The sequence below is a fragment of the Maniola hyperantus genome, chromosome 8 (assembly GCF_902806685.2).
Source record: "Maniola hyperantus chromosome 8, iAphHyp1.2, whole genome shotgun sequence".
Lineage (NCBI taxonomy): Eukaryota > Metazoa > Arthropoda > Insecta > Lepidoptera > Nymphalidae > Maniola > Maniola hyperantus.
The window spans coordinates 1,012,130-1,024,321 of NC_048543.1; the positions used below are offsets into that span (position 1 = coordinate 1,012,130).

The window sequence follows — 12,192 nt, forward strand, 5'->3', positions numbered from 1 at the left end:
CAAAGTGATCCCATTAGGGTTCCTTTTTTCCTTTTGAGGTACGGAACACTATTATAGTAAATTATCTGTTTCTTGTACGATGGTACGGAACTCTTCGTGTGCCATTTCGACTCGCACTTGACAGGTTTTTTGACCAACATGCCTTTACCTAATGACCGATAAATAGGTATATCAATCAACCAATGTATTGAATGAGTCTCTAGATATTATATAAAAGGATTGACTGACTGACTGATATATCAACGCACAGCTCAAACTACTGGATGGATCGGGCTGAAATTTGGCCTACAGATAGCTATTATGACGTAAGCATCTAATAAGAAAGGATTTTTGAAAATTCAACCCCTAAGGGGGTGAAATAGAGGTTTGATGTCGCGAGCATAAGCTAGTAGTAGTACTCTAGACTGTTGGCTGCGAAATCAATGCCTAGGAGGCCTAGAACTTTCACGTAGGTACCTACGCCAGGAAAGTACCTACCTACCTAATTGCAAATGTAACAAAGTTTTTAATTAACGCTAATTATGATCCCGCGCCTGTAGGGGTGGCCACGTGAAGAGCTCTTCAAACTGCAAGCGAGCGTTCGTTTATAATTAACGAAGTAATTAATTAATTTTATTATGCTTACGATAATTACTAATTACACGGTTTAGCCAACCCTATTAACTTTTTAAGTGACTTCTTCTTCTCAATTCGAAAAGTAAGAAGCTTTATTTCTGCATGTTTAGAAAATGTAATTTTTAGGGTTCCGTAGTAAACAAGGAACCCTTATAGTTTCGCCATGTCCGTCCGTCCTCAGTTAATCTCAGAGACTATTAGTGCTAGAAATCTGTAATTTGGCATGGGTATAAATATTAATCAGGCCGACAAAGTGGTGAAATAAAATTGTGAAAAATGTTTTTTTTAGTCGTCTACCCCATAGTGTGGGTATCGTTGAATAGGTCTTTTAGAATTACTGTGAGTGTGGGAACATCATTTTTCGATTTCTAGATCCGTTTGTAAAATATGATGTTTTAAAGTGCTAGTTGTTATTAGAGTCAAGAGGGAAATCTCGGTTTGATCCTGAATCGACGATATGTCAAATATTTGACTATGGTGACGTTAAATCAAAGAAAAATAGTGCTATTCTAGGGCTACCTGCCATATCCTGGACTGAAATTTTTAGGCAACCCATATATGCAATATATTTACTGACATTTTAAATTGAATATAAAATACGTTTCATCCAATAACCAGCTCGGTGAAGGTCGTCTTATATCGGGATCTTAGACTAATATTATGTATTTTGGTGAAAAAAAAACAAATATTTTATAAAAATCACAGTCGTTTATTATATTATTAATAAATACTGGTAATTAAGAATAGACATAGAGAATTACCAAAAGTTGTTTAGCGTAATGAAAAGTACTTTAAACTCCTAATTAAAAACTAGAATGTAAATTGAGTAGATATGTACGCCCGCCTATGCAATGCTCTGCGATCTGTCAAAATTATGGAAATCACAACAAAAAACAACTAAATATCATACAAAATCACTAATTCGGTAACTTAATAGTTTTGTTAATACCATCTGTAATAAATTAATCTAAGTGTATAACCAAATTTGACTAATAAAGTTCTTTATTTGCCTACTATACGCTAGTTATGACTATTGCCTATTAATTAAGTCATTTCATAGGCAACAGGTTTTTATTGGATATGCCGACCACTTGTCCCATTGAAATGTAAAAATATATTGTGTGCAGTTTTGTTTCGCCCATCCAGAATAACGAAGGTGGTGTAAGAGATCCAGAATTTTCTATTTTTTATTTTATCTCTGTGTTTTTGAAAAGGAAACTCAATAAACATTAAAGATTTTATGAGTGTCACATGTTGTCTTAATAAAAATCACATTATTATCATACGTAAAATTAGTCGAATAGATAAATAGTGTTTAATGTTTATAAAAGATTACTTTAATAGGTGTGTTATATTTTAATATATTGTGATGGTCACTTAAGTTCACGGCCGCTCTCAATTTCAGTAATTATGATACAGTATTAAACAACAACATTTAATGCACCAAAGTCAATCTCAAAGTCAAATCATTTATCATTCAAAGTAGGTACAAATATACACCTTTTGATTGTCAATTATTGTTGGATTGTAATTGTGATAAGCTGTGATAGCCTAGTGGTTAGGACGTCCGCCTTCTAATCGGAGGTCGAGGGTTCGATCCCGGGCACGCACCTCTAACTTTTCGGAGTTATGTGCGTTTTAATTAATTAAATATCACTTGCTTTAACGGTGAACGAAAACATCGTGAGGAAACCTGCCTGAGAGTTCTCCATAATGTTCTCAAAGGTGTGTGAAGTCTACCAATCCGCACATGGCTAGCGTGGTAGACCCGCGCTCTGTAGTGAGCCGGTGATGGGTTGATCATGATGATGAATGGTGATGATAACTAATTACCTAATCTTAAAACTAAAGCTATGAGGGTTCTAAACGCGCCCAGGTCTGAGAAGAGCCCACAACAAACTCAGCCACCAGGCACACAAACAATAGGCACCTGATCGAATAGATGACAATTTGCTCACGTTTCTTGCTTGCAATTTCAATGTCGCGGCAGCAATGTAGCGCAACATTGCTGCCGCGACATTGCTGCCTAGCTCGGAATGTAATGTCATATAGAGATAATATTATGCTTATAGAGATTGTATGGGGACCAGTAGTGCCGCAACAGTGCTGTCACCAGCTGTCACAGTCCTGTCACAGCTGGTGACAGCACTGTTGCGGCAGCACTGCTGCGTGCAGCGTGGTTCGGAATCATACCTTTACGATTAAATGTATAGTAGGCAAAGACTTTAATAATTATAAAGTCAATTAACTAAAATTCCTAACCCGTATCCCCTCCACCATACGAAAGTATGAGATCATAATACACTATTAAACGAAAAACCAATCACGTATTTTTATGGTGTAGGGAGTGCTGCTTTTCATCTTCTTTTATCATCTCAATCCATCGCTGGTCCACTATTTAGTACGAATGAGATCCTCTCTCTGAATCTCTTCTCAGAATTGAGAAAGGCTTATGCCATCCACGCTCGCCAAGACTTCACACACCTTTGAGAATTACATGGAGAACTCTCAGACATGCAGGTTTCCTCGTGATGTTTTCCTTCCCCGTTAAAGCAAGTAAAATTGCGTAAAACACATAACTCCGAAAATTAGAGTGCATGCTCGGGGTTGAATTCCGGACTGCCCCGAATAAGAGATCAATGTCTGAACCATTAGGCTATCACCGTTTTTTTTATATTTCATCTTAATTATTAACAAACTACATAATATTATGAAAATATTAACTACCTATGGTTATAATTTAGGAGCTTTTATATTATGGATGTCTGTAAACTAATCTATTCTTCTAAATCCATTATTTTAAAGCTGGAACTTATAGTACTTCTGACCTTTTGGCTACGGCTAGAAATTATAATACACAACACTCCCTCACTCTCACAGTTCTATGGAACGGCAATCTAACACGAACGGAGAGAGTCCAAGGGCCCAGGGCGAGGCATGCTGGTGTAACACTACCAACTTTCCAACTCTGGGTTGCTACTAAAAATTTGTTAAAAGACCAAACCCATCATTATCTTTGGCCCAACCTGAGACTCGAACTGGAGACGTTAGGCCGCTGAATAAGAGCTACTAGAGCAACTAAACAGTTTTATATAAGCGAGACATTGAGCAAGCGGTATATATGATTTTAGGTGATTACCGTCCATGATCACAACTAATGTTTTATGGAGTTCCAGACTTGAAATACGTTTACTTGTCAGTGATCATAAAATTAGTGAAAATCACTACTTGAAGTTAATTCTGTAACTACCATTTATCTACATGGCACATAAAGCCACATTTCATTTAATTTAACATCCCAAAAACATCAATCTTCACCCATCTTAGACCCTTCAGGATGAAATGTAGGAAATGCCTTGTGGGATGAAATGTAAGTCAAAAAGCTTACTTAGTAGCTTTCACTACAATTCATCCTACGAAAATCGATCATTTACTAAAAAATAATTGTTCTATCAATCATAATACACAAACGAATATACTACGAACGAATTGCTTATTTAAATCAGAATTATTAGGTTATAATCCTTAATTATGATAATTTTTTACTAGTAGGTAATTAGGTATGCATTGCAATGCGACACGCATTGATGGTATTATTAGAAAGCTTCACGCAAATGTCAACAACAATAGCAGTACTGTACTTAATTTTAAACTCAATCGCATGTACGATGCACGAATACGTAAATGAACAGGCAAACAGACACACAGACAATATTTTTTATATAATATCATTTCTTAAAACAAGTCGATGTTATTCAGAATTTTGGACAACTGTTTCAATCAATCACTCACACACGAAACATAATTTTGACAGATCGCAAGCACCTCACCCAGTAGTAAGTAGTAACCACAAGCGTACGGTACGAGTAGAAAAGCCTACGTTGTGATCTCGTAACAATTAAAATAATATCATTTAAGTAACTTAAAGATAAGTCATGGGCCCGATCTAGAAAAAACCTTACGTCTACCTTTTATATTATAATTATGTATAAAGACTAATATCGACAGAGTCGAACTGCGTTCTATAAAGCTATATATTTCGAAAACTATATTAAACGTACTGTAACAACTAGGTGCGCCGGCGCGTAGTTTCAGAACAAATCACAAAACTGACAGATTCTTACTATTACAGTGCACGCAAAACAAGTAGACCAATCTGAAGTTGAAACATGGTGGTTTGCGCAAGTCATAGACTAAGGCTGAGATATATGGAGCGTACTTTAAAAAATAGCTATGTTTATCGTGATAAATTTCCCCATTTCCTCCAACTAAGCGTATAAATGTCCGGCAAACAACGGCGGGTGCACGGGATTGGTTGATCAGTCGACTTTCGCTTCCAGGATTCGCCAACTTCCTCCCACTACGCTGATTCAGGTCAAGTTATTTGCCCTTCTTGTGCAAAGACACAGACCACCACCAGCTATAGACGCCTAATAGCCGAACACCCCCGCTCGCCAAGCTTAGGCACTTGCTTAGCATAAAAGTCGGCCCACGCCCGTTCGGTGCCCTCATTCCGCACATTGTTTTGATTATGTGACTATCAAGTCCACCAATCACAACAAAGCATTCTCCCCCGCAGCAGTCTCCCGCCAACATTTTACGATTTTGTTTCATGCAAAACCTTATATATGCGTACTCTAGGGCAACGGGTAAGGTCTGAGCCACCGACTTTTCAGATTTCAGTCGGCTTCTTTAACCGTTGAGCTATTGAAGCTTGTAGATTTAGGAGTAGAAACTTTGACTTTCCCATACTTATCTACAGTTACAACGAGACAACGCTACATCGCTGATTTAAATCTGTCTGTCTGAGCAAAGTCAAAGTGCGCACAATAAATCTCAGGTTGAAATCTATAGAGCGCACTTTGACTTTGCTTAAACTTTAAGTTAAAACGAGACAGACTTATGCCAGGTGTATAGCGCTGTCTCGTTTTAACAGTGTCTTAAGTCTAAGCAAAGTCAAAGTGCGCTCTATAGATCTCAGCTTCAGGATAGCTAGGTATTTAATACACAAACCCAGCAACTGTTTTCGACTTCGAGATTCGACTACTCGTTTTGAGAGCAATACCTCGTCATCGTGACCGGTTTTCATTTCTGTCGGTTTTGTCTAGAGTAACGCTAAGCGAAACACGTCGGGCAGTGTCGCTAACCATGGGCGTAACCGAAAGGAGGTTCCATTACCTCGCGAAACTCTCCAAAATTGAATACCAGAAATAAATATGGGTCTTAGTGTGCCTTTCCACCAGAGATGAGCTATGCTGTTATGCTGCGAAGATGTGAAATCTACGCTACGAAAATATGTGACCGTTTCCACCAATACTAAGTTATGTAGCTGTGCGTGCTGTAGCTACTCTGCTCTGCACCTAGCTACACCACTCGCGACGGCCCATAGCAGGCATCCATAGCACGCATCCTTCCATATAAAAAACATATCTTAATTGAATCCGTTTCCACCAATGCTAAGCTATGTGCACTGAATGAATATGATTAGTGGATATCAAACGCATCCATAGCAACGTAGCATAGCACATCTCTGGTGGAAAGGCACCCTTAAGGCCAAACTGCATTACAGCGGCGCTGTGCAGCGTTAAAGCGTCAAAATATTATTTCAGTAATTTTTTGGTGCATGTGGCACTAGAGCGGCGCTGCATGGCGTTTCGCTGCGCGTCACGGCATACAGACTGTTCTCTATAACTTGACCCGTATCGTCATGTTGGCACTATTGTTTTGTTTGCTTTATTCCTTAGAACTTAAGGTTCAATATTGTGTGATTTACAATGGTGCCATCATAACGTCGGAAGACAAGTTATAGTAGTTACGTACGAAAAAATATTTTGAGGCGAAGCCAAGTATGCTCGAAATTCATTTTTGTATTAAAATCGTTTAATATGTGCCATCGCTCCTGCCTCCTATAATAATTCGGTCTTAAGTGCCTAAAAGTATGTACTTTCCTTGCAAGAAATTTTTACTTTTATGCAGAGACCAAATCAGTACAGAACATAGAAATAATCTATATATATAAAAGGAAAAGGTGACTGACTGACTGACTGACTGACTGACTGACTGAATGACTGACTGACTGACTGACTGATCTATCAACGCACAGCTCAAACTACAGGACGGATCGGGCTGAAATTTGGCATGCAGATAGCTATTATGACGTAGGCGTCCGCTAAGAAAGGATTTTTGAAAATTCAACCCCTAAGGGGGTGAAATAGGGGTTTCAAATTTGTGTAGTTCACGCGGACGAAGTCGCGAGCGTAAGCTAGATTTAGTATAAAAATGAATATCGGGTACTTAGACCCTATTTTATTTCTAGTACCTACCTACTTATTCAATTTTAAATAAATTAGGCAACTATATATTTATCACAATTAACAGTAGTTTACGATACATGTGTGTTTTTGGTAATTAAAATCGAGACGACAGTTTTAAACCCCAGCCGTAGGCAAGGGTTTCAAGAGCGCCTAGTCTTTAGTTGTATAAATGCACACGTATCACACTACGTTTTTCAATACATTTGTAAGTAAAAGCCACTCAATGGCGTCGACTCTGATGTCTTTCTCTAAACTCAATTTAGAGTATATGCATCTTTTTCTTTTTAAGATTGTTAAAAAAGGACGGAAAATGAGTTTAAAATTAAGAATCTAAAATTTTAGTGCTATGGGAAAAACTGGCTCCGAAATTCACGAGATTTTACAGTTTTAAATTAAAATAAGTTTATCCATCCTTTTCTTATTAATGTGATAAGAAAAAGATGCAAATACTGAAACATTTAGTTCAGAATCAGTACAAATACCAAGTACCAACCTGTATTATTAACAGCCCAAACACAATTATTGTGACAATTCTTTCTCGCGATTTGACACAAAGCATTGAGAAAACTTTGTCGCACTGATTGTGCTTGGGATCAAGACAGTTAATGCAGACTGTGCAATTATTTTTTTGCATTGTCTGCGAAACTTTGTATGGACGTAGAGTACCTACTTTAAAATTCTAAGCAAATGTATTGAAATACTTTTAGCCTACTCCATATATGACTAACATTTCTAATTTAATACTAATACTAATCCGTGACCTTTCCTGTTGTTACCCTTCTTATTCTATCCTGCTCACACTTTTTCAATCCCTGTTTAAATCTTTTTACCACTGATGCTCCTTTATACCGACACCTAAAACCAAAATTTTCGACAAGTATCTAGAAAGAGCCATTTTAGCGTTTAAATGGCGGCGGCACGCGCGGCCCGCAGTCACAATCACGGCGCGTGCGCCAACTGACTCCCATGAAAAAGGACCCCGGATGGCTTCGAAACTAGTCGGGCTAAAGTCGACTAGACACGTCAGTACAGCCGGGACAGATATTATTTATAATAGAAAGAGCCATCTTAAGTTACTCCGGCAACCTCCTTTCTTACAATTCATATCCTTAACTACTGCTGCCTTTAGTCTAAAAGCTAAAACCAGTAGGTACTTATATTATGCTCGACGAGCAAGCTTCATAGACCAAAACAATACTCTAACGTTGCATTCACACATTTGAATTCGTATCTTTAATACATCAAGTATGTACTCGTATATTGTACACCTGTGGAGACCAAGCTAGGTTTCCATAACACTAGAAACAAATTTAGCAGAATTCCGCATGCGGAAATCGGCTTACAAGATTCCGCTACAATGACAGTGACATATTGAAATGTCAGGGGAGTGCCATACTATGTAACTTTTACGCACGCTTGAAGTAACACTAAGCGTGCGCGTGATTTCATTTTCGAAAATGAATTACTAACTACTACTCGAAACATTTCGAATGATCAAATATGGGGGCCTGAAAAACAGCTGTTCTGTTTGATCATTTTAAAGAACGGTAAGTTACTTTTGGTAAGTCGCGCCTGAAGAACTTTTACTCCAAAAATTCACTACGCATTTTCCACTCGCGGAATTCTACCATATTTGCTCGTGAACTAAATTAAATTTACTTTCCATAAAACTGGCTACGCCCATGCCGCTAACCGTGGGGGTATAAATGGAAAAATTGATTATCACCGTTAAAATACAAAGCGCTTTTTGTGCTGTCGGATCTACTGCATCATTTTCAGTTTGAACCTTAGAACTAGATAGGAGATTACTCTAATAAATACAAAGAAAGCGCTCAAAGCGCCGACGTCTACCCAGAAGTTCGCGTGATCCATCGTCATCTCTTTGAGGAAGAGACTGGGAGTTCTGAAGTGGCAATACGCTTCGGAGCAATGGAGCTTTTCTCTTCCGAAGCCGTACACTGACAACATGGCACCTTCGAACCCGTATCTCACATAACTTAGATATGTCAACCATTGCAAGTAACTTGGTATTGCATTGAAGTTGACAAAGAAACCCGAGAAGAGAACCACAGGTATGGTTGTCACTGGCCCTAAGTAGACCCCAGTTTCGACTTTCATAGCTGCGCCAATTAAGAGGCCTAGCGACTGCGCCACAAGCGCTGTGAGTATATTGATGGTAGTGAACATGAGAACTCGGTCGGTCTGCATCGGCTGTCCCGTCATAAAGTACACTATTATCACGTACACGCCGCTGAATACTATCTGGAATGGAGAAAAACATTGATTGAATATCATATTATTATATAAGCCACGATTCGCTTGCTGCCAATGATGAAATTTGTGATATGTATATTCACTTAGTACTGAAGTGACTGTTTATGCCATCTAGTAGCGACATAACTGCAAAGTGTCGCTTGACAAATATTATGACGTAGACATCTGCTAAGAAAGGATTTTTGAAAATTCGACTCCTAAAGGGAAAAAATAGGGGTTTTAAATTTATTCAGTCCACGCGGACGAAGCTAGTTATGAATATTTACCTGAAACGGTAGATCCGCTATAGTCTTCGCAAAGTAGAACGCCTTTAACGAATACCAATAATTTAAATGCTCTCTCACAAACACGCTCATCTCCGTTGGGACTGAAACAAAATTTAAATAAAATTAACATTAAACTGGTATCACCAACAAAGTCCTTAGTACTATTACTATCAAAAGAGGTGATAGCCCAGTGGTTAAGACCCTTATCCCGAAAAAAAAGGTAATCATCGCAACTTTTCAGAGTTAAGTGCGTTCTAAGCAAATATCACTTGCTTTAACGGTGTTATATGGAGTCTGTTGGAGCTCATTCGTTTTACCTAGATATTTCTCAGCAATAGGACAAGGACAGGTACTTACCGAACATTGCCTCAGAGCAAGAGCAAGGCAAGAGCCTCAATAGCTCAACGGATAAAGGAGTGGACTGAAAACCGAAAGGTCGATGGTTCAAACCCCGCCCGTTGCACTATTGTCTTACCTTATCCTAGCACAAGCTTGGCGCTTAGTTGGAGACGAAAGGGGAATATTAGTCATTTAACATGGCTTATAAATATTCATAAAAAAATTGCACACCAAATTCCAATATTAAGGAAGCCTGGAAGCCTGATGAAGAATCATTATGATAGTAGATCATACTCACATGTAAGTATCGTAGGCATCATAGCCGTGAACATAGTGAACATCACAGTGAAGAATATACAGCCAGCGTTGCTCATAACCTTCGCGGCGTCGTGGCCAATATCATAATACAAGAAACCGATCAGCAACCCCACGATCGTATGCGAACATAGCCTTAAGTGCGTCAACATCTGGTCTCTCATAATACTCCGGAACGTCCGCTTCAATAAGATCCAGAATTGCTTCCACCCGGATGTGGGGAAGCCTAAGTTGACAGGTTTCTTGGTGAAGCTCTCGCTGGAGTCTAGGAGAGATGTGGTGCAAGTAACTGGGGCTAGGTTGGTCGCGTTGGGGAGTGCGATCTGCTTTTCTTTGTCTGTGTTGAGTGTCGGTTCGGACATGTCTATCACAGTGCAGGTTGGTTTATCTGGAACAAAAGTTATCTTAAATATATAAAACAAAAAGGTGACTGACTGACTGATCTATCAACGCAAAGCTCAAACTACTGGACGAATCGGGCTGAATTTTGGCATGCAGAAAGCTTTCATGACGTAGACATCCGCTAAGAAGGGATTTTTGAAAATTCAATAAATTCAATAAAATAGGGGTTCAAAATTTCTTTAGTCCACGCGGATAAAGTTGCGGGCATAAGCTAGTTAAGTATAAGAGTTTATTAAAAACTAGCTGATGCCGCGACTTCGTTCGCGTGGATTTAGGTTTTCAAAAATCCCGTGGGAACTCGTTGATTTTCCGGGATAAAAAGTAGCCTATGTCACTCTCTCCAGGTCTTAAACGATGCCCATACAAAAAATCTGATAGATCCGTTGCTGCGTTGCGACGTCATTGAAGGACAAACAAACAAACAAACACACTTTCGCATTTATATTATGGGTTGAGATAATAGGGGATGTTGTAACTTTTTGAAACCCTTTGCTGGACTAAAAGGAAGTTATTGTTATTAAGGTAGTTTGTGACTATCATACAAATTTTTTTTTCATTGCAAATAATAAAGCAGGTTGGATATATCGTGCCAACTTCTCTGGAGGAGACGTATGAAGTATTTTTCTTTGAATCCATTTTTCAATGACCAAAACATGATTTCTAACTAGTTATCTGAGTACTGAGTGGACATACATATCACAAATTTCGTCACTGGCAGCAAGTGAACCATAGCTTAGTGTCGGGTCCGCAATTTTTGATATGTAAGTATTTAAAATTATTACCACTAGTTACCACCCTACTGGCACGACTTTGCCAGTATGGTGGTAACTAGCTACAGCCGAAGCCTCCCATCAGACACCAGCTTTGTCATACGCACCTATAACAATCTCGAGGGCCTCCTTCTTGACGTTGTTCTTGTTCTGGTTGTTGTAGTTGCAGTTCTGGGGGACTGAAGACGAGGAAGAAGACGTGGAGGACTGGCCTCGGCCGCAGTTCCCCTTGTTCACAGCCATCACCAACTTGTGGACCCAGTCTCCATGTTCGCCAGTTGCTACTTCCATCACTGGAATTGGAAGAAAGAATTGGTTATTCTATGCAATAAACCCATCATCATCATCATGATCAACCCATCACCGGCTCACTACAGAGCACGGGTCTCCTCTCAGAGTGAGAAGGGTTTTAGCCATAGTCTACCAAGCTGGCCATTTGCGGATTGGTAGACTTCACACACCTTTGAGACCATTATGGAGAACTCTCAGGCATGCAAGTTTCCTCACGATGTTATCTTTTAATTACTTAAAACGGACATAACTTTGAAAAGTTAGAGGTGCCCGGGATCGAACCCCCGATCCCCGATTAGAAGGCGATTTGACTAGTAGTCAAATACCGGACTAAAGTTTCTAGCTCTTTACAGAATCGATCCTGACTCATTCTAGGCATTTTGATCATGATTAGTAACCTATTAACAACATAATCTGCTTAGAGAGGTATCATTACAGATAATCCTCATTGTAGCGTACATGAACCCTCTTTCTCCCTCCGAAAGATCATATTTCCTAATACAGGGAATGTATTGTCTGCAGAATACTTGAGGTTAAACTCATTAAGTTATCAGGACCACTAGTTCATTCGCCTCGACTATAATAGTGAGTCTATTTAGAAAGTTG

The 12,192-nt window shown here is 39.0% G+C and overlaps 1 protein-coding gene and 1 long non-coding RNA gene across 2 annotated transcripts in view; both read right to left on the reverse strand.

Annotated features, from left to right (window-relative positions):
• Window positions 1–1,303: 1,303 nt before the first annotated feature.
• The window catches only part of LOC138402681 (uncharacterized), a 214,344-nt gene continuing 203,455 nt past the window's right edge, over window positions 1,304–12,192 (reverse strand). The window contains exon 2 of the long non-coding RNA XR_011237034.1: window positions 1,304–5,481. This is a non-coding gene — a long non-coding RNA (uncharacterized lncRNA). The remainder of the gene's footprint in view (window positions 5,482–12,192) is intronic.
• The window catches only part of Atet (ABC transporter expressed in trachea), a 61,481-nt gene continuing 50,592 nt past the window's right edge, over window positions 1,304–12,192 (reverse strand). Inside the window, exons 5-8 of the mRNA XM_034970878.2 lie at window positions 11,403–11,588; window positions 10,107–10,511; window positions 9,470–9,570; window positions 1,304–9,191 (exon numbers count right to left, since the gene is read on the reverse strand). Of these exons, the coding sequence (XP_034826769.1) occupies window positions 8,691–9,191; window positions 9,470–9,570; window positions 10,107–10,511; window positions 11,403–11,588 (1,193 nt within the window). The 3' untranslated portion in view covers window positions 1,304–8,690. The remainder of the gene's footprint in view (window positions 9,192–9,469; window positions 9,571–10,106; window positions 10,512–11,402; window positions 11,589–12,192) is intronic.